This window comes from Chamaea fasciata, unplaced genomic scaffold (genome assembly GCF_029207755.1).
Source record: "Chamaea fasciata isolate MVZ Bird 193981 ecotype frontalis unplaced genomic scaffold, bChaFas1.0.hap1 SCAF_3, whole genome shotgun sequence".
Lineage (NCBI taxonomy): Eukaryota > Metazoa > Chordata > Aves > Passeriformes > Sylviidae > Chamaea > Chamaea fasciata.
Genome location: NW_027094088.1, coordinates 17,324,225 through 17,351,847, shown reverse-complemented (window position 1 = coordinate 17,351,847; position 27,623 = coordinate 17,324,225). Strand labels below are relative to the sequence as shown.

At 40.2% G+C, this 27,623-nt stretch overlaps 2 protein-coding genes across 3 annotated transcripts in view; one reads left to right on the top strand and one right to left on the bottom strand.

Annotated features, from left to right (window-relative positions):
* Nucleotides 1-20: 20 nt before the first annotated feature.
* On the top strand, nucleotides 21-27,022 carry CNIH4 (cornichon family member 4). Of its 2 annotated transcripts, none has more exons than XM_066178184.1 (5): nucleotides 21-153; nucleotides 1,410-1,478; nucleotides 2,271-2,383; nucleotides 6,563-6,703; nucleotides 25,472-27,022. In XM_066178184.1, the coding sequence occupies exons 1-5, from the start codon at nucleotides 85-87 to the stop codon at nucleotides 25,494-25,496; spliced, it is 417 nt and encodes a 138-aa protein (XP_066034281.1). In that variant the 5' UTR covers nucleotides 21-84; the 3' UTR covers nucleotides 25,497-27,022. The 2 variants fall into 2 exon arrangements, with proteins under 2 accessions (XP_066034281.1, XP_066034280.1); XM_066178183.1 differs by lacking the exon at nucleotides 25,472-27,022 and adding an exon at nucleotides 7,281-7,485 and having other exon boundaries at nucleotides 28-153.
* WDR26 (WD repeat domain 26) overlaps nucleotides 15,248-27,623 on the bottom strand; it is a 28,285-nt gene continuing 15,909 nt past the window's right edge. The window contains exons 8-14 of the mRNA XM_066178182.1: nucleotides 24,319-24,459; nucleotides 22,902-23,021; nucleotides 22,005-22,150; nucleotides 21,426-21,504; nucleotides 20,673-20,802; nucleotides 17,832-18,017; nucleotides 15,248-16,425 (exon numbers count right to left, since the gene is read on the bottom strand). Coding sequence (XP_066034279.1) covers nucleotides 16,400-16,425; nucleotides 17,832-18,017; nucleotides 20,673-20,802; nucleotides 21,426-21,504; nucleotides 22,005-22,150; nucleotides 22,902-23,021; nucleotides 24,319-24,459 — 828 coding nt within the window. The 3' untranslated portion in view covers nucleotides 15,248-16,399. The remainder of the gene's footprint in view (nucleotides 16,426-17,831; nucleotides 18,018-20,672; nucleotides 20,803-21,425; nucleotides 21,505-22,004; nucleotides 22,151-22,901; nucleotides 23,022-24,318; nucleotides 24,460-27,623) is intronic.

Here is a 27,623-nt window from a genome sequence, read left to right as displayed (position 1 = left end):
CGTGCCGCGCTGCGCGGGCCCGCCCGGGCGGGGCGGTGCCTACGGCGGCCGGGAGGGCCCGAGCGTGGCGGGCGCGGCGGCGGGATGGAGTCGGTGGTCTTCATCTTCTCGCTGATCGACTGCTGCGCCCTCATCTTCCTCTCCGTCTACTTCGTATCCTGCTCCTCCGGCGCGGGGGCCGCGGCGTGGGCCCAGAGGGGCACCGGGGCGGGCCGGGCCCGCTGAGGCGCCGGCGGGGCCGGTGGGCTGAGGGCGGCGGGGCCGGGGGGCTGCGCTGGGCGGTGGCCGCGGGGCCCGGCGGCGGCGGGGCGGGTTCGCGCCCGGAGCGCTCGCTCGGCGGGGCCGCGGCTCCGGGGGCGGGCGGCGCGGCTGAGGAGAGACAGGCGCGGCACAAGGAGCGAGCGGTGCTCGGGGGCCACAGGGGCCTAAAAGTGCGGCCAGCAGTGCGTTCATTGCAAGGACGCCGTGCTCTGTGTTTGCTGTGGGGCTCCGAGTCCCTCGGCAAGCTGGTTTGCCGTGCTCTTTTGTTAGAGGCTGGTCCGCAGTCTGTGCTGGCTGGCGTTGTTGCAGTGCAAAGGCACAGATTTGACTTCTCCTTACTTTTCTAAATAAAAGGGAACGGGCTTTCACATTCTTTCAATCCTGATGGGATTCTTCAGGGTACACCCAGTTCTTCTAGCAAAACCACTCGAAAAAAAATTCATCCTAGAGGGATAAATTGTTTGTTGAAAAAAGAACGGCCTTTGCGCATTTTTTAGGGATAGGAAAAAGATCTCTTAGTGTTCATTTCCTTGGAGAAAAGAACCATGAGCTCTACAGGAGACAGCATGGCGAGGTGCATACGTGCATCCCAAGCCTTTTTTGAGAGGATTTTTCTGTCTGAAAGATTCATATTTCAGTCTGAAAGTTCATTTAGTAATGATGGTACTCTATCATTTCCTAGTAAAGTATTGATTAATTCAGTACTGTTGTAAATGTTGGGGGGAGGGAGGGGAGGGAGATAGTAGATTCACTGTTTAAAACTGCACAGTTTTGTGAGGAGAGTTTAAGTACATTAACTTGTCCTACCCATTAGTTTGGTTTCAAGAGTTGTAGTAATAGTTTTGATACTAAAAGCACTGAGTTTGCCTCCCTGGCCTGTTTTAAGGGCTGAACTGAACTTTAGCACTTGTGTAACTGTTGCCTTTGGGAATGTATAATAAAATCACTTGGCCTGATGATAAAATGTAGCCAAGCCTTCTATCTAAAATAGCAGTGAATTGTAACTAATTGAAATATGCCTTGGACAGGGCAAGGTAGAGCAAGGCAGTGAATGCTGAGAGCAGAGGGGTCTCTCCAGTTTGTTGGCTGAAAGTAAAGCTTTGTGTAGTCTGAATTACCAAACACTGTTTCCTTATCCCGAACTTCAGATAATCACATTATCAGATCTGGAATGTGACTACATCAACGCTAGATCGTGCTGCTCCAAGCTCAATAAAGTAAATTGTTCTTCTTTGCATTTGCTGTGGTTTGAGAAAACCGTATCCTTCATCTGAGCATTGCAAACAGCTGGGGGGTGATGGGTATCTGAGGAGCCTTGTCTGGCAGTATTTTGCATGTATCCCTTACTTCACCCTGCTTGTCTTTTTTTGGATGTCGATCTTTCAGCAAATTCCATCACAAAAGTACCATTTAAAAGGAATCTGCTTAAAACTTTTAGCATTAATTCAATGTGGCCTCTCTGTGTGTGTGTTCATTTTGATTTAGAGGTATTTTACCTTAATGTGAGAGAGAGTGGTACAGGATCCTGCCAAGCTAAGAACGTGTAATTGCCAGGGGCTGACCCAGTTTAACAATGCCAGTTTTTATATTGATCAGCTTTCTTATCTGTTCCAAGCCTGGGGCTGTTTGTGCACGTTTTAATTATCTGAATTCCTAAACCCACTCTTCTCTGCAGTGATTTCAGATGAGCTCTGCATACTTTCTCAGTTCTCCTTCTTGAATGCTTGTGTAGTGTATTTGTGTTCAGGCTGTGCTGCTCTCTAGAAATGTTTGTAATGCTTGGGAAAAGCACCTCTGTTACAATATCTCAGGGCTTGATTTCTGCTTGCTTGTGTGGAATCTGCCTGGAGGTATTAATTTGTCCATGCTGTGATGGAACCACATGCCTCTGCTGTCAGTTTTTCAGATTTTACGTGGTTATAATCAGATTATAATCCCAAATAGATGTCATTTTCATAAAGGAATTTACATTTGTGCATGTAACTCTTTCCTCTTTCCCCTTTTTGCAGTGGGTGGTGCCTGAGCTGATTGGCCATGCTGTTGTTACAGTTTTAATGCTCATTTCATTGCACTGGTTCATCTTTCTCCTTAACCTGCCAGTGGCCACATGGAATATATATAGGTAAGTGCCCAAGGATTTGTGGGGTTTCTTTCTAGCACTGTTTCTAGTTTAGCTTTAAGTGCAGTACAAAGATGAACAATATGTGATGGAGAGATGTTTCAGCTCTGCTCTTGAGCTGCTAACAGTCTTCATTGATCAAACTGACGTAATTTCTTGTCATTGAAATGACAAGGAACCCAACAGTGTAAAGGACATGAAACGTTTGGCCTTTGCTTGCATTCTCTTGAGTGCCCAGGAATCTGCATTTGTGGATATGAATTCCCAAATTCATAGGAAATAATAGCAGATTAATTTGGATTATGAAATAGTACTGAAAAGAGAGTTAATAATGTTCTCATGCTGTTCCTGATAGTGCTATCAGTGTGAAACTGCTTAGGTTGGCATGGCTGATGGTTGTAAAACCATGGGGCTGTGGTGTCATCCCCTGCACCCTCCTTCATTTACTGACCTGTGTAAATGCATTTACACATTCCCCTCATCTGCTTTGGTCTTGGGCCCCCATCCTGCAGGTTTGTATTTGGGAAGGTTTGCAGCCTTTTCAGCCCAGGACAGCTGTCAGTGTTTCTGCTCTTTGTACATTGGGCTGCCACCCTTGGAAATGGTTTAGTTACCAGTGGGGGGTTCCACGTGGCAACACTGGGACTGTCAGTTCACACCATGTTCTTTTTATCTGGTATCATTTGGTGCGTGGAGAACTGACCCTTCACAGGTGTTTAGCTGGCGGAAACTGGATGTGGATTTGTCACAAATCATCTCCAGTCACTACACTGAGGGAACCCAAAAGCCCAAATGTTAAATGTACAGGTATGGAAAGCTGGCTGTAATTCTTGTTTGCCTGAACCTGCCAGGGCTAACTGTTTGCAGGGAGAGGTTGAGTTGCTAGAATTAAGCAAGAAGTTTCACAGCTCTCATTAAAACAAAGTTGAGGATCTCTGTACTGATAACCTGGCTGTTCTTGGGCAAAATAGCAGTGCTATTTAAATATTGATAAATATCACCCTTGTCTTCTGCAGAACTGCCAGCAAAGCCTTCAAATATTCCTAAGCTGGAGAAACATGAGACAGTAAAACTTTATGCTTAATAAATAAATGTTGCCTAAATACACTCACATAGGTCATGGTTTTGCCTGGTTTTCTTTGCCCCTCCCTATGTAGAGCTGTGACCCATAGTGACCAGTATTTGGTTTGGGATCTGCTGGCAGGTTTGGGGTTTGTTGTTTCATTTAGGCAAGGCTGAGACACCACAGACAGAATGCATTTTCTTTGAAGCTGTCAAAATTTCTTGTGCTGGTTACCACTTTGCTGCTTCATTTTGTGTACTTATGTTAATTTTTAAAGCAGCCACTTGCTTTCCCTTCTAAAACTGGTCAGAGGGAGTTTTAAAAGAGAAATTCTATTTCTACATGTCAGGCAGTAAGCTTTGATTGCTGTTCTGTATTGACAGCTCTCATTTTATTTATGTCCTATATAGCGTAAATATTCTGAATATCCTAAAATTCAGGATTGTTCCCTTAATTTTAGATGTGCAGTGCAGCAATAAGAAGTCAAAATATTAGGCCTGTATCACTAATCCTCCTTTCTGTGGATGGAGGAGTTTCTCCCACATTAACAGCCTGGACTGTCCCATCTCTAGTGAAGGAGTTGGAGGCCTGCAAAAGCAAGTGTGGGGTTTAGCATTTTCAGCTCATTAGAAACTGTAGTGATAGTGCAAGGAGAATGGGTTCAAAGTAAAAGAGGGGAAATTTAGGTTAGAAATACAGAAGAAAAATAATTCTGTTGTGATTGAAGAAGTCCCTGCTTTGCAGTGTAAGTGAAAGAAAGGTAGGATAATCTCTTCCTCTTATTCACTTTCCTTTAAAACCTCCTTAATCCCGATGACTACATGGCAGCTACAGGCAGTACTGGCTTAATTTAGTAATTCTCCCAAGGATTTCAGTGAGACGACAGAGGTTTTGTGCAGGAAAGGTATCAGAAACAAATCCCGGGAAGGATAAGTTAGATAAAAACAGCATCAAGAGAGACTTCCAAAGTTGCAACATGTTTATTGTCACATCCTACTGGCCCTTCTTGCTCAGCCCACTCAGATGATACTTAATTTTTTTTTGATGAATTTTGTGGTGTCTCCAGTGAGACAGTTTTGTCTTACATTCTCCTTGTTTTAAAACTCAAAGAGAAGCATTCAGCTTTTTTTTTCTTCTTTGTTGTATAGATCTCCTTGAGAGAATAAGTCCAAATAATGAGATTCTTGCCATGCCTTTAAGAAGATAAAACTGAAAGAGTAAAAAAAAAAAAAAAAAAATTTACAATTCACTGAAAATTCTGGTCAGAACTTCTACATGCCTTTAAAAATTGGGAAATCTAGAGGGAAGTGTCCTGTTGCTGCAGTAGCAGGTTCCACTGAATGGAAATCCTGGAGGCACTAATGTGTGTATTTATTAAAGGTGACAGTTTACTTGTTTGCTGCAGCAGTTGTTTTTTTTTTTTTTGCTGTGTAGAGGATGACAGCTGGCTTGAGCTGGGTTTGTCAGCATCTGGCAGCATTGTATCCATGGCTCAGTTCCTTAGATCTAGAATATAGGCTGTCCTGCCTTGTGGGCCTCTTGGAAGAAATGCCTCACAGCTTACGCAGTTAAGTTGCATCATTTAAGTGTCACTACTTTTTAAAAAAACAAAATCAATGCATGCTGTCTTTATGGCACTCATATCCCAGACAGGTAAGAAAATGATGCATTCTGTTTCTAGGATAAATTGGTACAGGAAACATTTTCCTCTTTCTATTCCAATAAAATGTGTTGCACCCCCAGGAAATGGACAGTAATTTGTGTTGTAACACTAAAAACAGAACAAGCATTCAAAACTTCAAATTTAGAAGAGAATTTCAAACTGGAATTATTTAACATGAACTATTTTTAATGGGACACAACTGTCTTGAATATTAGTCAAATATGCTGCAGTGCTTTTCAGTGCCTCTGTGACAGACAATTACTGTTTTTTTGAAAGAAGGGCTGGACTTCTTCTTTCCCAATGTTCTACTGCTGCTAGAAAACCTCTCTGTTGCTTGTTCCCTTTCCTTCCCCTCCTGTTATGGAAATGAATATTGTAAGAGGTGGGGAAGTGCCTTTTGGACTACAAGTGGTGCCATTGGAGCAAATTAAGAAAATTGAACAAGTGTTCTGTTCTGAGACCATGTTTCTGCTCCAGCTTTAAGACAAAGAGTTAAATTCCTGTATAGAAAGAGTCTTGATTCCAGGAAGGTAGAGCTTGTATATCATCTTATGGAAGTGATGTTCTAGCCTGAGCTCAGCTGGAGTGAGAACTTCATGTGCTCCCATGTGCTCCCTCAAGAAATTCTTCTGACAAGAGAACATGCTGCTGGCTCAGTTGTCACAGGACATAAACATTTGGTTTGCTGGTTTTATGCTTCCTTGGCTTACATTCCACTTGGCTTCACTCAACTTTTGTTCTCATGTGGGTTCGGACAGCAGGATTTGACATCTTCAGTTCTGCCCAACTCATCCTGTCAGCCTCAGTGTGCTGAGGTGTCCCAGGATGGCTGTGACAAAGTCAGGAGTAACAGCACAGATCCTTTGCCTTGGCTTATGCCTTCTCGTTGTGACCACTAGAGTTTGTGGTTTTCTATGTGGTTTTTTGCTGAATAGATTACTGATTCTTAGTTAAATTAGGTTTTTTTTCCAGTCCCTTTCATCTTAGGCATCTTTCCACTGTGGGTGGGTGTTTACCCCATGACAGCAACTAACTGTGAGCAGCAATTAAAATGAACTGGAATTGGCTATTACCTGGAATCTCTCACATTTATACATGGGAAGCTGGGCTGATGTTTTTAGTACTTTTTGTTCTCTTATTATTTGTGGGTTGTAGTGGCAGAGATAGCTGCAATATCCAGAACTCCCTTACCTTGAATTGTGAAACGGCTCTTCAGATGAAAGTCCCTTCTTGGCAAGCTTTCCCCCACCTCTTGCCCTTACACTCCCTAATGTTTTGGTAATTACATTTTTGGGTTTTGTTGTTTGGGTTTTGTTTTTGCTTTTGTTTGTTTGTTTTGTGGTTGGTTGTGTTGTTGTTGTTTTGTGGGGGGTTTTTTTGATGGTTTTTGTTGTTGACTTTTTTTTGGTTTTGTTTGTTTGGTTGTGGTTTTTTTTTTTTATTCTTTAACTTTCAGGTACATTATGGTGCCAAGTGGAAACATGGGAGTATTTGATCCCACAGAGATCCATAACCGAGGACAACTGAAATCACACATGAAAGAAGCCATGATTAAGCTGGGCTTTCATCTGCTCTGTTTCTTCATGTACCTTTACAGGTTAGTTTCAAAAATTGCTCCCAAGGAACAAAGGGATTGCCTGCCAGCTATTTTTATCTCCTCTATTCCACTGGTGTAATTGCTGGTATTCACGTCTCAGCTTTTTGCATCCTGCTAAACCTCAGTAATATATTTTGACAGCTATCTCTGGGCTCAGTATATGCCTTTATTCATTCTGATCAAAGTGGAAACTCAGGCTATTCCTTAATCTCAAACCGACAATGTAAAGAGTTACATGCTTTCAGCACCTACAGTAAGTGGCCTGTTTAGCAAGGAAGTACTCTTGAGGACCAAGTTTATTTTACAAGTTCTGTTTTTAAAACATGAAGTTGATCTGGCTGAGTTAGAACTAGATGTGTTTGTGATAAGGCCACTTACTCCAAGGTGGCAGAGCTGCTCTTCCTCTGCTGCAGTATTGCTTCTGCAGCCTGGTCTTCCTCTGCAAAGCACACAGCAGGGGTGCCTTGACTTTCTATTTCAGGTTCTCTCAGTGCAGTTCTCTCATGACAGTGAGAGCTGCTCCTGCTTGCACAAGCTTCAGTAATCCACTGGTGTCATGTTCTCTGTTTTGTCACAGTATGATTCTGGCTTTGATAAATGATTGAGAAGTTGAAAGAGAACCATTAGCTGCCAAATTGGGTCATCACTCCAGTGACTGGTTGTGGAGCCACAGACACCTCCCGAACACACCTAGATCAGTGTCGTCATGCAGTATATTTTTCCTCTTTGAACAAGAAATATTTTTCTGTATTTTTAACATAAAATATTTTCAAAAGACATTGGATCTGTGTAGCAGTTGTTTTTGTTCCTTTACGAGGCAAACTGCTGGAGCTGCTGTTTCTGTAAGATGAAATCCTTGCTTACAGAAGTGACCTCATAGGAATTAAATGGCGATAAGGGAACATCGTTTCAGCAGCATGAGCTGGTAATGATGGTAGTTCCAGAACACATTTAAGTGCAGCAATGATATCTGATTCTTGCTGAGAGGTGTCAGGATAAGACTCTGGCTGCCAAGCTGTCCTATCAGAGCCTAATTTGAAAGAGCACTTGGAACAGAATTCAAAGTGGAACAGGAGCACAGCTTGCATCTTGATGTTGGTATTCTTTCCAGACAAAAATCAATGGAATGAAAGTTACATTTTCCTCCCTTTGCCCACCACCCTGCAGCAACCTATATGAATTCTTGTATTCAGATGGATTAAGATCCCTGTGGTGGACATGACACTTGTGTGTAAGAGTGCAGATAAACAAGAACCATGCTTAATACTTGCTTTTTCCCTTCAACTCCTATTTTGTCATTGAAGTACATCATGGACATTCAGATAAAGTAAAGATCATATTGCACTGGGGTGGAGTTGGTTAAAGAGCAGAAGACTATCTGCAGCTGCTACTCCCTGAACCTGCTGTTTGCATAGCCAGTGGGGTGAAACAAGAGTCTGTCTAGCTCAGGGAAATGGTCTGGTAACCCATATCCCCACTTACTCCAGTTCTGATGTGACTCTGCTTCAGTGACACCAGCAAGTTCTCTTTGTGCAGTTCTTGCACTGGTGATAAGTGTTTGTACCCTCACTGTCCAATAACTGTCTTTTAGTTTTTTATATGTGCTTGCAAACAGGTCTCTTGGAACAAACACATCAATTAAAACACTTTAAAAAATACACTTCTGTAATTATGTCCAAAAATTTATGAGCTTTTTCTTCTTAAGTTTTGGGTTTAAGTGTACAGCTGGAGTTAACAATTGTTTTCAGGGCCAGCCATGAAAAGGCGACACTGATACTTTATTGCTGTAGATACCTTGTGTTCAGTGTTTGTTCTAGGAGAAGTTTGTCTTTAAATTTTTGATGGATGGAGTCCAAGTTCAGCTGTGTTTAAGATGAAAAACTGCTGAAAATCCTGCTCATTAAAAAAATAACTAAGGAAACAGCTACCCCAGCTGGATGCCACTGACTACCTGACAGCACAACATCAAACTACAGAAAGTACTGCCCTATAAAGCCAAAACCCAGACGGGAGGTAGGTCTGGAGAAAATAAAACTTCAAAAGAGTAGAAAGTCAGTAACTTTTTTAGCAGATTATAGTAGGCAATTAAGTTTGTGTGTGAAAAAAACCTACTACACATATTTTGGGTGTTAGAAGAAAGGGCCTAAGTCAGGTCCTTGCTATATGGACAGTAGATACATTTCACTAAACTTGTTTCACACTGAGAAACAGGAGCATTAACTTCATTTAATTTGAAGTCCATTACTCAAACTAGCAGCTTGGTATCTTATTCTAAAAACATGATGAATAAGTTCTCTGTTCATTTGTATCCAACAACTGATCATAAGAGTTGTAAAAACCTCAGCAGCAGGTTTCAGAGACTACAATTGTGCTGAATAAATTACAGTGGTAATGCTGAAGCCGCCTTACTGTACAGGGTCAGTACCTGTTTCAACCGAGACCTTCAGAGGTCCGTGTCAGCTACAGAAAAATGTATTTTTAATAGCTAAAAACATGATTAATTAGCTAGAAATAGGGATACTGCAGCCAGGGAGAGCCACAGAGCACAGAATTTTTTATGGCGGTAAAAATAAAAAAAGCCTCCCTATTTTCCAGCAGAGAACAGGGTAATTTAAACCCAAGCCTATCACACAGAATTCGAGACAATCTCAAGAAACTTGAGACTGATTTTTTAAAAAAATTCATCTGACTATCACTGTACATTGGGTATGAGGTCAAATACAGATTCTTTCCTATTCACTCAGACTATTTCCCTTTGGACTTGAAGTACCAAAGTAAACTTTGTGATGAACCATTAGCTATGATTGATAGAAAACTCCTAATCAGTGAAAATAAATCAAAGTCCTGCAGGGATTCCAACTTTGAACTGATGTAACTGAGCCCTTTTCCTCACCCACAATCTACAGCAAGAGGCTTGCAAAGTCCTGCATCGGTTTTCAGAGAGATTGCATAATAGATAAGAATTCTGCATTAGGGGGGTTAGTTAAAATGTGTAGAGTTACATGTTTCTCCTTAATTAATCATTAATTACAAACTGTTGGTTATTGAGCCTGTTTTTTAAGGAATATACTTGCCTCCTCAATCTAGTAAATGGTTTCGTTTTCTAAAGTGGTTCTGTATTATTGAACACGGTCAATCAGTGGAGTGGTCTGACCATTAAGAACAATTCTACATACAGGTGTTAACAACCAACCAGAAACCCTGATAAGCCCAAAAAAGCAAATCTTTATCTGTTCAGGATTGTCAGAGCTTTATTCTTTCTTCTCACAAGAAGCTCTCTAGGATTTTGTACAAGTGCCCAAAGGCCATCTATGCCTTTAAGTATAGGGAATGATGGATGCTGGAGGTAGCAGTAGGGAAATCTGGGCTGTATATCATGAACCACCATGCAGTTATCAGTACATTCACCACCTTAGCTTTGGCAGAAACAGAGGCATACAAGCCCCAGTGCTTACCCTTCAGAGCATTACAGGTCTTTAAAGTGAGGAGACAACTGGCACTGCCACCCTGCTGGGATGAGCTGACAGCCTTGGCAGGGAGGGGACCAGGCAGCACAGAGAGCACAGCACAAGGGGTAAGGAAGGGCTCTCCTCAGGCAGAGTTTGGATTTAAGCTAATTAAGAAACACACACCTACTCTCAGGTTCCTTGTGGAATTTCTTTGAAATAACCTGAATGATTTTAAAAAAAGAACAGAAAACCCCCGAAAACACACATCAGAAAAAAAAAAAAAAAGAAAAAAACCAAAACAAACCCCAAACCTACAGGACTAAAATTTTACAAATGCTGAAAAGTCACAGACCCATAGAATTCATATTCCTGTTTCTCTTGCACTCTTCTGACCATTAAAGGCAGAGAGGATGGCAGCTTTTTTGGCTGGGTTTGTTAGTAACTTCCTTCATTTGCTGTGTGAATAATTTATGGCTGAAGTGGGTGTGCAACCCAAGAACCCTCCTGCAAATACCAGCAGCCAAGGGAAGTGGCACAACGAGGACATGCAGGGGAATAAAGCACATCCCTTCTCTTGGCAGCTGCATTTAAGCCGTAATTATCTGAATACTGCCTGAACTGAAAGGGAAAGAACAAAGTTAATACAAAAGGGCTACTGGAGGGAGTGAAGACTTATTCTAATCAATACATAATTTAAGAGAATTCAGAAATTGAATGCATATCAGCAAAAGGTTTGAGTTTGGAAAAGCTACAGGGAGTGGAAATTCAGGCACAACTTTTAAACACAACATAAGCTAGACCTGACTAAAAATGCAGGACAAAGATGAGGTTCTGGTTTAAGGCACAGGGAGGAGGGGCAAGAACGCGGGGTCAGCTGGAGGGAACACAAAGGCAGGAGATCAAAGTACTTTAGGAGCAATTTTTTAATATGAAGTATCAAAAACCCCCATAAAAACTCAAGGATCACCTACAACAACCAGAGTCTGGTATTTAAGCAAGCTGCAGCATTAAGAAATGATAGATTTCACAGAGCCTCAAGGGAGCAGATGTTGAGCAAGTGAGATAAGCACAGCCTGGGACACGGGCAAGTGGAGTGCTAAAGTACAGCACAAACACAAGGGTGAGGTGGATTAGAGCCAGACAACAGAGCCTGGAGAGCCTGAGCACAGCACTGAGTGACTCGGCTGCAGCTACACTGCCACAAATTAATTTTCCTAGCAAGGAAGTGAACTACTATGGAAGAAATCTATAATTAATGATCAAGAAATTAACATCCAAGTCAGTCATGTAAGTGAAGTTAGGGAAACTAAGAACTGTTCATTCCAGTTATTTATTGTTTATTGAATTGAAAGAAAGGGAATACAAACATTTCTGTTAAGTGCTGTGCACCAACATGGAAAAAGTGTATTTTCTTTTAAAAATCCTAATAAAAACAAATCAGAAGTTAATGTAGTTCCAATTGAACAATTTTTAAAGATATGTTTAAAATACTACACATTTATAAAATAAAAAAGTTAAAACGGTGTTCCGTAAATAATTAGTAAAACAGGTGAAAATAAATACGAGACCCAAAGTTCTTATGTTTTTAATGTAATATAGCAAAGAAATTTTTAACTACTTAATAATATCTGAGGAGAGTAACAAAAATCCAGAAAGTTTAAGAACGCAATCCTTTGAAACATTTAATATCAGTCCATAGCAAATAGTCATTACATACCAAAAGCTCTAAGTGTTAACTAGTTCCACCACAACTCCATATAAATCTTGACAATTTAGAAATCTTGAGATCAACAATAAAGTTCTTTTCTTGATCTCTACAGCTTGGTTTGTAAGTACATACATGCTTTGAGGATCCATTTTGTCCCATATGTTTTCAAGGAGCCAATAACTTTTTCCATCTGTGCCTAAAAATGTTAAGTTTCAAATCTAGCACATATACCCTAAGAATGTAAAATGTTTATGAAAAAAGATGGGGCACAATGAATTTCAAATTTATAAAAATATACTGATATTAACCAAAACCTTCTGGTCAAAGGACACTTCACATACACACGACTTAAAGTATGCAATAAACATGACAAGTACCTAGAACATTTGGTTCTCTGTCTGTTTGTGGAACACATGCACGCACACACTCATACCAGATGGGAGGAACACTCTCACAGATGTTTTACTGAATCCAGATTATCTGGATGAATAGACAGAAAACTTGGCTACAGTTTATTTCAACTAGAGGCAGCTACTGCAGCAGTAGTTCAACACTGCACACTTCAATTAAGTCCACCCTGTTTAAAAAAAGTGTCATAGTTAATGATTTTGCTTTCTAGACATTGTTAGAAGTAGCAGTTTTCAAAAATCAAGTATGGCAGCTGAAAATGGACTCAAGCCAACGTGGAAAAGACAGGAGGAGGGCAAAAGGAGGATTAGCCATTTAGGGGATGGGTGTTCCTCTTAATAGTCGTCTCTAAAAGAAATTAGATACAAGTGTATTTTGTAGCTAAAAATATGGACAAACTATTGAAAGTGCATTTTTCCTCCTCCCCCTTGAGTTACAGTAGTTTGTTTGTTGGTCAGTAAATCCTGCTTTTTATGTCCATTCTTTTTTCTCTACCTCCCTCCCCATTTGGATCTACAACATATCCCCTCAAGCTACAGCAAATTGTACGAGTCCTGGCTTCCTGCTAAGGAAGTCTTTACAACTGATTTTGGGTGGGAGTATCACTTAGCAGTGTAAAAATACACAACTAGACACCAACTCCCAACAGCAGACAGAGTTTTATTAAACATTACCTGGTTGAAGCCAAGCTGAGAAGTAACTGGCAAGATCTGGGCAGATTTCTAGCTTGCATCTTTGCTCCAATCATAAAGAGAAGTTAACTTTAAAGTTGGAGAACTTCAGAAAAGACAAAGGGAATTTAAAAACAAAAGGTGTCATTTCGCCCACTTCCCTCCCCTCCAAAACATGAGCAGAGCTACCATTTTTCCCTTTTGTGTTCCATTGTGCCTTGAAAATTACTTACCTGAACAGCTAAAGAACATTTGGATAATAAAATGCTTCAGCTTTTTTTTTTTTTTTCTTTTGAGATCTGCCTTGATAATAACCTGGGGCTACTGTGAATATTTGAAGCCAACAGGTGACCAGAGAAAGTTACAAAATGAGTACACACTTACAGCATTTTTCTCTCTAAAACCATGAGCCTGCTGACTGGAAATACAGTAATTCATTGTGGGTGTGTACTTGTTCCAGCCTTACACTCCAGCCTACGAACATTTTTAAGCACATGGAAATCTGTGTATTGCAAATGAGCAAACTGGTTTGGGTTTTCCCCCCCCACCCCACCCCGGTCTCATTTCATTGTCTGTGCACAAAAAGTATTGGTACTTTTCAATCCACATAGTGTGAATATGCAACGTGTTGGAAATAGTTTAGGTTGCTCTTTCATCTCCAAGTTAGGATGATACTCTCATTGCTACATCTCTAATGGCAGCTGCTGTGGGACTGAGTAGTGTGGCAAAACGAAGATTAGTCTCACCTCTCTGTCCTGCCTGCTGGTGGCCCACGAGATGCAAACAGGCTGTCACTGAGACACTCTGGAAGCAGTGCCACCTGCTTGGAGCTTGCCTTTACATGGCATGGCTGCACCAGGACACGAAGGGACAGAGACCCCACACGTGTTTCTCCCTAACTCAGCTTCTCAATACCTCAAGTGTCCTTCAGAGGGACAAACCAAGTCCAGAAGAGAGGGGCAGTGCTTTGGCAGAGGTCCTACATTTAAATTCCTAATTGCACTGCCATGGAAAGCAGGCAGCCCCCTGCAGCTGTACCAGGAAAGGAGTCTCACTCTGGTTAGTTGTGGACACCACATGAGAAATCCCTGAAGTGCATATGAGACTTTAAATCTACACTTGAGATTTGAACCAGTCTTCACCACCTGCCTAAATTTCCCACTTTATTTCCATGAATACATAGTGCCAGACCATTGTATGAGACATTAAGACACATCAAAACCATTATTCTCCTTACCCTCCCTAGACAATGTTTGGTTTGAAAATCTAAGTTCCAGAGTAAGACAATACTAAAGTAACTTCCAAAGATTCACATGCTGGCATTGCTTATGAATTATACCATGTTTTGAACATGTAAAACACTTTTACAATTTACTGTTTACAATTTAGGTAATTAATTTCTCCTTAAGCTCCAAGGTTTAGCTTACTCAAATTTGACCATGGGAACTTGTCTGTTTTCCTGCAACATTAAGGCCACAGGCCTGACTCATCTTATACTGTCTGAACTAGAAAGGGAAATAAAGACCTTCCTCTGGAACTGATTAAAAGAAGAAAGAACTGATGTATAATCTTAAATATACACAAGTATACTCAGTGCTGTGAAACAGTAATTGCTATCAAAGCTGTCACCTTAGTTTTAAGGCTGAACATTAAGTTCCTACCTGTTTTTGGAGGTATTAGAAAACTTGTATGTCAGACTCAGGGCTGGTTTCAACTACAGCATCAGAATCTTAATTCATGCTTAAGTCTGCACACAAGGCAAGACAAACACACACCACCGGATGGCTGGAATCTAAAAGAAAAAAAAATCTAACCTGACAACCTTTGTTTTCCTGGGAAACACTACACTCCCATTCATCAAAGTGGCTACACCTCTCTTCCCAGGAATTCCAGCAAACCTTCCCCCACCCTTCTTCCACACGTGACTAACAAGGACACTAAATCATTATTTCATGAAACGATGAAGTCCACACTTCTGCTCACATGACTCCTGGTGGCATGCCCTTCCCTGCTCCTTCTTTACTTCATAGTAGTACCAACACTACCTTTCCACCCAAGGTGGCAAAAGGGAATCCAATGCCATCCCATAATGGATTTGTGTGTAGTGAAGAAGCACAGAGGTGCCAGGCCATCTGTTTATGTCAAAAATAATAAATATTTAAATTATAAATGTCTTTGCTTTTTCTTAACACGGGACATTAGTGGAACTACTCCTAGATGTGTCAAGATGTTCACAGCACCAGCTTGCAACAAGGTCTGGGAGAGGCATTTAGATCTGAAAACTTTAAAGTATATTCTCAACAACAAAATCTGTCCACCCTTGTTTATCAAATAAAGAAAAAATTTCCATCATAATACAAGTGTTTAATTATGATTTGTACGTAAATTACTTATACAAAGTGTTGACTTTGTGAAGAAAGGACTCTTTCAACACATTCTTCCCTCAAAGTGTAGTCTACCTTTTACACCAGCATTGTTGCATATATTTATGTAATTAAGAAAACCAGAAAGACCTTTTCTCGTTTCAACTCTTAGACTGGTGGTGCAGTCTGAATGCTTTTTCTTCCTAACTAATACAGTTTATCTGTTAAGATGGACAGTGAATTCCTCCATCTGAAACAAGCTTTACTGCCTACATAAATCTCTTTCCAGCCACTGCTTCTGATTGGGTCTCAGGACACTCCAGAAAAGCATCAGTGATACCATGTTTCACGACACTTCTTGCATTGTTTTAATTCCAAATGTATACAAATGAAGTCATTTTAATCCTATAAATAATTTATTTTTAAAAAATTGTGCTGTTAACCCCTTTGCAGGGCAACGAGCTATGTGAAAAGTACAAAACTTTTTGTCAAATGTGATACTGAGAGTGCTTTTGACATAGTTCATTGGTTTATCCTCTCAATTGATAGATATACTGCGCAACGGGCAAGGCTAGAATCCATGAACCAAGCTGCAAAGATCTCAAGCTAAGTAAGGCGGAGAGAGACTTGAGAAACAAGAGAAGGAAATACTTTCCTATCCAATGTATACTCTTCAGACTAAAGCACTCTTTCTATCAAGCCTTCTAAACTGTTAAATAAAGTGTTCCAAACAAGCATTTAAACTTCATTACACAGAAGAGCAACAAGAACAGTAGCCTGCCAGACAAAAAGGCAGGAGGGAAAAATATATATACTGAGTTCAATGGTTAGCCTGAATGTAGCACAGTTCTTCACAACCGATGGGGGGGTAATTTCAACACGGTGTCCAACAAAGTTCTAAAGACGTGCTTCATCTCGACTGGTTACTATGAAGCAAAGGTGGTAAATGTTTGGCCCCAACCGGGCTTCAGAAATGGTTCTTTTTCATGACGAGCATGTCTGTCCAGCTATCAATCATGTTTGTTTGCACCAAATCCCAAGCCATTTAAAATACGACTAATTAAGTTAAACTGAAGTCGTCTGCTCCAAATTCGCCATCAACTATCCATGCTACTGCATTCCTCTGAGCAAAAACAAAAACACAGAGAGAAAGAAAGATATCACAGCTTGAAGATCTTAGCAACAGTTCATATTTCTATCACAAGGTAATTAATACAGTGTATTTACATAAATTTTAACTGGACATGCACTAGTTAATGTATCTTACACCATAGCTAAATTCCATGCTTGAAATTACTTATTTTAGATAAAATTATTCATAACAATCTAGAAATTATTTTAGCATGTTAGGTGTGGGTACTCAAAAAGCATCTGGTCCAAAAAGAAGTCACACACATTTACATACAAGTTCATGGGGAGTGTGCTAATTACAGAGTTGTCTTGTCACCCATTCAGGATTCCTAAGTGGTTAGGTATTATTCCATGCACCTACACCTCTTGCAAAAGCACTGCTGTGAGAAATCCATTTGCAGTTGGTTTTGTTTGGATGGCACTTACTGGTTCATTTTCTGGAGGAACTAAGAAAGAGTGAGCAACAGCTCACTGGAGAAAACCAAACAATAAAGCCATGAGTAAAACCAGCTGAAGGACAGGCTCTGACTCCTTATGGGGGCATTCCAGGTGTTACAGATTAGCCAGGCTGGTCCACCTAGTCCAAGACTAGAAGCAGATGTATCAAAGCACTGGAGCAGGGAGAGGAGGCAATTCTTCCTCCTAATATCCTTCCAACTTTCAGACTTTTTTTACCTAAGAGACATTCTGAACTAGAGGTGTTTACTTATCTACCAGCACTTCATGGATTTCTCTTTGATTACTTTGCCCAGGTTCCCCTTGAAGCCACATCCATGAGGTCCTGTGGCAATAGGATATACTATGTATCATTTTAATGTCTCCTGTAAATTCTTACTGCAAGGTTGAACACATAATGACAGAAGCATATAAAGTGCACAACTCCCCAGCAGTCATCTCCTTAACAATCCTGGGGGAGGCAAGAAGGGCTGGGAACACCTGAAGGCATTTGGACAGCAAAAAAAAAATGAGCATTGTCTCTCTCTCCCCTGGACACATACGGTTACTGATGGTTAGTAAAGATTCAATTTTGTACAGATTTTCTGAGGTAAAACTTTACGCTTTCTCTAGACATCGGACATTCCTTTTGTAACCATTACAATACTATTACTCAATTGGCAGTGTGGTTCAAAGGGACTGTTTAAATTTTAATAACATTGTGCACTACTAAACCTAAGCATTGAAAACAAGGTTTTTATGGAGTCTGCATAAATAAGTTAATATAATCCTAAGATCTTAGTGACACCACGGTTTTCTATAGGGCCATATCAGAATAACGTTGGAAATACCGGCTGTGTCTTTTTTATGCCACAACATGCCTAACTGATAAAAACCAACAGTCATACACTAGAAAAAACACAACAAAGCAGTGACTAATTTTTCAGCAACGCATTTCTTTACCTTCAATATCCTGGTTGTCTACAAAAGGCGCTGGTCCCCATATCCTAACGGTGCCGTCGTCAGAGGCGCTGGCCATCATGGCCGGGACCTGCGGGTTCCAGCTGACGCAGTTCACCGTGCGCGTGTGCCCCGTCAGCTCCGCGATGGGCAGCTCGCTGCGCTTGTGCCAGATGTACACTTTGTGATCTGAGCCAAACACAGGGACACGCAGTGTGAGCAGCACTGCTCTGCACACATCCACCCACCTGTGGAGCCAACAGCACTTCCACACCAGTTCCCATTAAAATCCACATTGAAAACCCGAGTCTTGAGCGTGGAACAGCACTAACAAAAATTCTTTTAAAAGCGATCAAAAGAACGCAGACAAAGCTCTTCCATTAAGAGACACATTCTTTTTTAACATCTGCAAGTCTACTACATTTGGTGTTTGAAGAAAAACGTTTGACTGCAATGCAAATAAGACAATACAAGGCAAAAAAGAGAAACTAAATTACTCTTTAATTACAGGTATGGAGTTGTAATCTTATTCAAAAGGAAGACTTGCAGATTTTTTTCCCCTCAAATAATTGTATTTGCAGATTAGTAAATGCATTATAAAGTGATGAGTACTAATAATAATAATAACCACCTCCTGTTGATGAGTACCAGATAAGATCACAGCTCTATAGTTTATGAAAAACATCTTAATACTAAAAACCTATAACACTCCAGTGAAAGTGCAAACAGAGCAAATGAGGGAGGGCAAAGCTTAATGGCTCAAATTGTGAGCTACTACTGTCTTTGACAACCAATTATTGTGTGGTATTTAAAAATATCAATTTGTACATATTAAAGTAGATGCAAATAAACCCTACACATCCTATTTTGTGATGGGAAACTTTTAATTACTTCTAACAACATGCTAGAAATAGAATACGGAACTGGTTAGACACTCTACTGCAATGTTTAGAGAAGAGTCATTCTTTATAACCAGCCATATAGAAGCACAAATGGGGAGAAGAAGTGGGAGGTGTCCCAGCTATAGACCACCAGCCTGTAACAAGTCTGTGGGTTTACCTGTCTGGGAATATCTGTGGGATATTCCAAACAGTGCTACATAAACTGGACAAGTATGTATTGCTAATATTACACAAAAGCCTAGCAATCTGGGGTCTAGCAATCAAATGGAAGTATTTTGATCTATTTGAAAGGCTTTCCCATAGATGTCACTCTGAAGGCTCAGCAAACCAATCTTCCTCTATTCCTCCTTCCAGCCCCTTATAAAACAAATTTGCTCTCTGACCTCCCTGCCAGAAAAGCCTCATGGCTTTTTCCCATGTGGTAACTCCCTTGTCTTGTGCTGAACCAGCTTGTTTGAGGGTACCACCTTCACATGTGCTTGTGTCAATGCAAATGTTCTGGCTGTGTTTCCATTCCACTGAGGATTTCAAAGGGACTACGCATCCATACCATTCACCAACCACCACAATTCATACAACAGACACACAAAGCCTTTGCTCTGTCAGGTAACCCAAGCCTAAAGACAAAGCAGTACTCTGGTTTGGAAAAAAACGAGACAGCAGCCAATTCCCCTCTGAGACAGAAATCTCTGTTTTCTTCCTATGGATGCAATTGTCAGGAAAACTCCTACCTAGCTGACAAGATGTTTTAAGAGGTTATGACAATGTGATCAACTACTTTTTAAAGCCAGCACTGAGAATGTGACCTGTTATTATGGTTTGCTTGTTCTTTAAAAATAGTCTCAGTAGCCACATTTGCAAAAAGGCGACAGCTTCAGACAGTTCAAATCCAAGGAACCATCAGCTCCGAATCATCAGTTCCTTACCGACGGTTTCAACTACTGTAGATTTTAAACAATGAAGACAACAAAGTCAATAAATGGGGGGGGGGGGGGGGGGGAGGGGGAGGGCTGGTGCACTACAGTATCTGCACCTACACATGCACATAGGTATCCTGAACTTTCAGGCACTCAGGTCTCAAACCAAGAAAGCTTGTCTAGCCATGAAAACAGCTTCACACTGGATTGGAGGACTGAAGGTCCTGCCCTTCAGACATATTCCACTGCATATAGTCAGAGGGTGAAACATGTTTTGTATTTTCCAAAAACAGACAATAGGAAATGCCTTGGCCAACCTTGTTTCCTAAGAACTCTGAGTTACACAGTACTCACAGTAATTTGTTTATATATTAAAGTGTAATTCTTAGCCCTGCATAAGCTTGAATTTTAAGTGACCTCTATGGCAAGTGATGCCACTACACCAGTGACAGAACTGAACCAATTCAACACATAAGCTTTTAATAAATTTCTACTCTTGCCACAGACAGCTGAATGAAAACATAACACAAAGCCTTTAATCACCAAGAAACTCTACCAGACTACGTCAACAACTGCCTAATTTGAGGCTACTCTGTCTGTAATTAAAATGATTCTATTGAAATTAAAATAACCTCACCACACCTGTATCTTCAACAGGCAAATGAAGCTGTTATTCCCCAGTAGTACATTTTATTCAAACGAGAAGTCTAAATATCATACCACAAAAAGAAAAATCCTCAAGAACACCCCACCCACTTCTAATTAAAACTGTGCAGATGCTTTTGCTTTGGAGGAGGAACACAAAAGAGTCATTAATGAGTTCTACCTCTGCCATCCTCTCAGAAGATTCTGCCAGCCCACAATTACTTCTTGAAGTATGCCACAATCTCAGCATGCCTCAAATTTATTTCATGAGCCAGTTGGTTTGCTTTTATAATGCTGTTGTTAGCAACTGTCATCTATAAGATGAAGGTACAGGAAGGATACAGTGATCCAGTTTTCTGCACAAAGGAGAACGGTGTTACCTTCACTGCCACTCGCAATGAAATCTTCATTATGACCTCCAAAACACGAGTGAATTGTGTAAAATCCTTGTGTAACACCTTGATACTTTCTCACTAAAACTCTGTCTTGTAAGTCCCATAAGTGAACTCCCTGGAAATAAGAAATATAAAAAGTGTTATTTTATAATTAAATATTAATGGCATTCTTCTGAACAATGAAAAAAAAATTACACATAGAAGTTCACAACTTTGGAGCAAATTTTGATACTGTTAGCAGGTGAAAAGAGTAAAGATGTATCAAATTACTAAACTAAACTTTTACCCTTAGATCCCTTCCACTCTGAAAGCTTTATTCTTACCAAAAGTTTCAAAAGCAGAAATAGACAAATAAAATCTATGCCCCCAGACATGCAAAGTGCCACAGTTCTTGCTGTACCTGGCTTCACAGTGCAACAGCCAGATAATAACACTTTATAGTACATACTTCCCAATACGAAACTCTTGACTATAAATCAGTCAAAAAAAAAAACCTAAAAAAAAACCCAAAAAAACAAAACCTCCAAACAACCCAAACAACCACAAAAAAACCCACAGGTCTCAAGACTGCCTTCTTGTCAGAGAATTCCATGCTGTATTTATGAATATGAAGGCCTTCATATTACACAATATACAAGTAGTTAATATCAAACATTTCAACTCACATCTAAATATTTAAAAACAGCTAGCAGTTGCAAGCAGAATTATCTCCATTTCCTTGCAAAATCCCCAACTCACCTGAGTTGCTACATTTAACAAAGCTAAACGGCCATTTTTTGAAATAGTAAACGACATAATAGGGTGATCCTCTTGTACTCTGAAATGGTAAGACATGAGAGTCAAGATAACCAGATAATGATGCAACACCAACACAACAGGCATGTCCTGTCTCTGCAGTATTATCAGGAAAAACAGTTCCAAATCTGAAATTAGGTATGACTCTATACATCAGTACAAGCCAGGTCTGCAATACCTATTTATACTTAGGCCAAACACCAAGTCCAAATGGGACTTCAGACCTCAACTCCTAAATTCAAGTCAGAATCTACTAAAATATGCCAGTAATTGAGAGGACTACAAGTACTTGTGATAATAGAAATGCCAAAATATACACCAGAAACCTACTCCAGTGCTTAGGAAGTTATTTCTAATACTTGATCTAATGCTGCTTGCTGAAACTTGCTCACTAATTAATGTGCCACCTTTTAATATTGAGAATATTTAATAATTACTTTCCTATCCTGCCCCCCACACCCTTCCTCAATTTTCTTCTCACACTAAGAAGCAGGAATTCAGAACCAAAAAAAGAGTAGTTACATGTTCCTGTCTGTGAGATCCTCGAAGTTATAACCCCGAATTCGCTGGTGTGTGTCTGATGCTAGAACAGTTTTCCCATCACTCAAGCACCAAAGGCATTGTACTCTCACCCCTTCCCAGGAGTCAAGGAGATTACCATCTAAATCCTGAGCAGAAGGAAAAAAACAACAGACATTCAACCATTAGTCTCAAGTTTCAGAGGAGCTGTGATACAAACAAAAATATTTTTCACTTTCTATTCAGGCAATTGCTACAGAAAGCAATCTGACTCTTTACAGGGGAGGGCTTAATGAATTAGGAGTCGGTTGTCTTAACCCAGGGCTTTTGTAGGAATCTGCCCTGGAGAGCAGAGAACCCTTTCTGTCACTTATTTTCTCATGCATGACATGTGCCACCTGCACCCCATGACTGAGCTGATCTTCACAGTGAGGTCTGCCATACTACATTATTATTCCGGGAACCAGTTGAAAAAATAATCAAGAATATGGTGAAACTGTGGACCACCATCCCAAACCAACATTAGTCAAGTAATGAGGGTTTCATATTTCTGTTTTCACTAAGCAAAGACAGCATGCAAAAACTAAGAAAGATCTAGTCAAAATTCTGTGGAATAAAAACACTTGGGGACAAAGGTACTGCTTTTTATTAGTATTTTTTTCTGAAGAAGCTAAGAAAAAAAATTCTAGACTACAAATCCTCCTTGAGGCACACCAAAGATGCTCAAACCCTTCAAACTGCTCCATACAAAAGTGCTGCTGAAATATCTGCATTAATGTATTGCTTCTTTGAATAACAAAGAATGAGAAGTTTTAGTGTACACACAGAAAACCTGAAAAAGCATCGACCAAACTTTAATTTCTTGCTTTGCTTTCAAAGGGACAGATGCAGAGAACTTACACACTGATAGAACTGTCCACGCTGCCCTCCCGTTACAAAACGCTTCCCATCAGGATTCCAGGCCACGCTTGTTAAACTGTCTTCATGAGACTGGCTCATCTTTGTCCTCAGCTCCCCAGTCTGGAAAATAAACAAAGGCAGGAGGGCCTTATACCAGAACACTTTCCCAAAAAGGCACTGGTTATTTTATCTGACATGAATAGTGTTTGGAAGTCTATATGTTCCAAAAGGTTTATTGAAAAGCAACACATGTATGAATAATGCAATAAAAAGGCAGAATTACTTTAGTATATCCAGTGAATCTGGACTTGATTTGGGAGAACTTCTTTTGTGTCTCAAATCAAGGGAGATGGAATAGCTGGTATGTCAGACAACTGAAAGGTTTTGAGTAAAGAGTGAAATGAAAAGAAATTACATGAACAAGCCAAGAGAATGACAAGCATTATCAAATGAAAAAAAACCCAAAACACTGAAAGAAAGAAGGCAGAGAGAGATTAGAAGAGGTGATAAAATACGTTTTAGTAAGAAGTTACGAATATCTCAGCAGTCAGAATATTTCCCTCCTTGAGCTGAAGTTCTCCATGCCAAAATTTAGTTTTCATGCCTAGTGTATAAAGCCACCATTTCACAAGACAGAACACCAATGAGTGGCATTGTCAGCAGTGCTCTTCACTGAGCCAATTTAGTCAATTAAATAGAAGAAAAGTGGTCTACGGGTGAAGAAAGGGAATGTTTTTGTTTTAGGAAACAAAATTAGTTCAGAGTCCAAGACAGCACAAGGAAGTCTATACAGCTCTCAACCAAGGCAAGGGAAGCTTTTATATCAACTCAAGTGCCCATAAAATTCAACAGCAGAAAGTGATTTTCAAATTCATGGAGGGAATGGCAAAATGCCCAAGTGCCTGACTGAAGGATGAAGTCCTGAAATCATAAATTGAAGCCTCTTTCACTAACGTCACGGAGAGACTTACATGAAGTGAAAACAATTTGCATCTTTTACTTCTTGTTAAAATCATCAATGAGCAACTGCTTCCCTTCAATGATAATTCTGCCCTCTACTTCTCTTCATTCATTTGCTGTGCTTCTCTTCAGGAGCTCTCTGACATCCTAGGCATTTATGCCACCCCTTCTCAGAAAGAACAGTAACCACACACACCAGAATTGCTGCACAATCCCAGACATTTAGATCTGAACTCCAATTTCAGTTCTGTCCCAAGTGCAAAGAGCATTTGCAGGCTGCCATAATTATTTTTTCAAACTGAGAGGAGGACAGCAAGATCAGCATCTCTTCTTTACATTCCCACCTTGGCACGAGTTTGCAGCAATTACTTCTTTCACGCCTGAGGTATCCAGATATTGAAACAAAAGCAGCAAGCAGACCACAAAGCTTCCTTTTTCTTTCTTAGCCACCACTTACCTGTACATTCCAGAGCCAAAGCTCAGAACAATCATCTGGGCCACAGGCAACAAGGTAGTTGTCATCTGGACTCCAGGCAATGTAGGAGACCCCGTACGCGTGACCTTCTAACGTCTTAAGTAGTTTTAGCTGGTGAGTGTCCTGCAATGAGAGAGGTGTTCTTGAGACAATGCAAATGAACTCCCACTACAGTTCACATTTCCACAGCATCCATCTACAGCACAACAGGTTTGCCACTTTACAGGGCCAGAAAATGAAAGCTCCTAACTTTCAACCTTCAAAACAAGAACACTCATAGGTATTTCTGTTCTAATCTTCTGTGACTGTGAACATAAAACTCAAGAAATACCACTGTGTACAAAGTTTTACACTACATTACACTTGCCTTAGTACAGAAGACTTCTGCAGTGCCAAGTCTTTCTCCATCTACTAGAATATGAAAGTACAACTATCTATATTTTACAAATTAAGTTACTTTCTTAAAAGCAAGACATGATGGAAACCTGTTACGGTTAAATGGAGAACAAAAACCTTCACAGATGCTGACAAGGAAAAACCTTGAAGTGCCAATATTTTTATAAACTTGCATGTATCTTGTGTGTGCTGCTCAAGGAAGGAGATTTACAGAAAGATATTTTTAAAAACCTCCTTGAGAGGTGTTCTTATTTCAGAAGTGTTGCCTACAGCAAGCTGTTTTCTGCCAGATTTAGTGAATGAAGCATACTTGGCACATGCAGCATCTTATATCATCTCTGTATTACAACTGTTTTACTGCTGCCTTGTTGGAGGAACTTGACTTTTCAAGAAGCTTGTAAAAATAAATAGTACAGCTAGATACTGTGAAACAACCACACACTGGCTTCCTAAATACAGAAACATGCTTCAGTACAGTATTAGCACTGATTCTTGGTAACGGCATACATATAAGCAAGTAGAACAGAGCTTGCTAAAACGCTGACAAGAATTATTTTGAAGCCTGTTCGAAAGGGCAATCAAATTGTCCTCCCTCTACCCACCCTCCCCCATTTTTTTTCTCATGCATGGCAGATGCTTTTATCTTCAACTTCTTTTCAAAAAGGGTGACTAATTTGAAAATCTAGCTTGATTTCTCTAATTGTCCCTTCTGTCTCTTTTTTTTTTTTTTTTTTCCCAGTATTAATCAACAGAGCACTTCCTGATTCTAAAGAGAAAGACCAGAGGACGAGTGACACAAAGGACTGTTTCCTGGGATCATCTGTGAGAGATTTGGTGACTCTCAGCCAGCCTGCAGCACTGGGGGTTCCGCTGGCTAGAAAAAGTAAATTCCTTAAAAAAAAAAAGTGAGTGAATAATCTTCAGAGTGCAGAGAAAGAGGGGCAAATGAATGGAACCCCTCAAGACCCTTTTCCATTCTAATCATTGTTCCTGGGCTGCATTAGACACTGCTGTGTCTATAGCTAAAGTGATTTTCAAGGAAACCGAGTCATGTCTGACATCATCACACATCCTGGAGCTTGTCTGGAACAGATACACTTCTTTTTACAACAGGATTAAAGTAGCCTGTCACTTCAGCATATTTGAAACTCATGAGGAACAAGATATATAAGATATTTCTCTTCTAATGATAGCACTCCATGGCTGTTACTATCTTTCCTACTGCTCTCATTCTTCTCTCCAAATACCATAAAGCTGCTATACCATGCTCTAAAACAGCAGTCAGCGGTATTTCAGGCAAACATCCCCAAATGTAGTCAACCTGCCTCCCACCCACCACCCAAAGAAATCTCAGCACTTCTATCTCCTACATAGAGCTTCCCAAATTTTTTTGTGTACAACAAGCAACTATTCAGGCATCAACTCAAGTCTGCAGTAGCTGAGCTCCTTGGCTGAAACGCCAAAAACCTGTCAACTATTTTCAGAAAATGCAGATGGGATTTTTGTAAGGAGCCAGTTAAAGGAGAACTCTTAACAAAGAAGATGCATGTTAGACAAGGTGATGCACAGTGTGCTTATCCCTTGTGCTCCACAGAGATTCTGCCCCACTTCCTGACAGTCAAATAATGCATCCCACACAAACCTAGTCAACCCAAGACACTATTTAATGCTGCTGAGTCTGTGTCAGAACTTTGAAATTTGCATACGAAAATGACAACAGAAGCATAGGTTAAGACAGCCTAGACATGTAGCTGGGTCTTAGAAAGGAATAAGAAATTCAAGGTATGAAATTAAGAAAACACATTGCAGCAGTGTCCTTACACTTCAAGAGGGATAATGAAGAAAGAAAGGAAGAAATGAAGGATTCTCACACACGTCAAGTGTGTGTGGAAAAATCAAACACTGTTTATTCAAAACAGGGCTCTCCCAACACTTGCCCAGACATTGTTGGATACTTGTTTCCATGCAGTTTATGCAAATAATTCTGTATACCTAAAGCCTCGAAAATCAGATTAAATTTATGGGTCAAAAGACATTGTCAACTGCTACAGGAAACGTGAGAAGCATGTTCTGGGAAATATGAAAATGAATCACTTGATGTGGCCTAATGCTATTTAAATATCCACCTGCTTGAAAGAGTTCCAATTTTTTTTAAAGCACTCAAAAAAAGAGACAAGCCAATAAAACTCCACAAAACTGCTTTCCCACTAACTATTTTTAGAGACTTCTATCCTTTAGCAACCCTTGGTCAAAAGGCTTAGTCTAAACACTCACAAAACATTTATGTGGTTTTACTAAGCAGCTATTAGTTAACAATTCACTTTAAGATGTGCTAATCAAGATGTTTGGTATTAAAACCCATCAATATAAAAGGAAGATGTGCATCTACAGTCAAGTGACAAGTTAACACCAAAAAACTTTTGATCCTTAATTCACCTGAATTATTCTGCTAAAAAACCCCAAAAAACAATGAATAAAATACAGATAATTTCCAAATGAAATAACTAAGTAGAAGTCAGATTTGCTGCTATGCAGGTCTTGGCCCATAGCACACTGGTCCCACTAAGACACAAACCACAGCAGGCTTATGCCTGAAAAAGCCATGGTGCCTGCGGTTAGTTCTGGGGCTACATAACAATCATGCCCATGGAACAGGGTTTTTAAGTCCTCCCACCATTTTAATAGCAAAAAGGACTCAGATTATATGGCTTCCTAACCAGAAGAGAAAGTAAAGAAACTCAGCTTTCAAATCCTACTGAACACCAGTATGGAACTGCAGAAACCTTTCATTTTCCACTTCACATACCAGCCTGCAGGTGTGTGGTTAAAAAACCATAAGGATCTTATTTCTGATAGTGCTTCACAAGCATTAGCAACTGCAAATGCTGTCT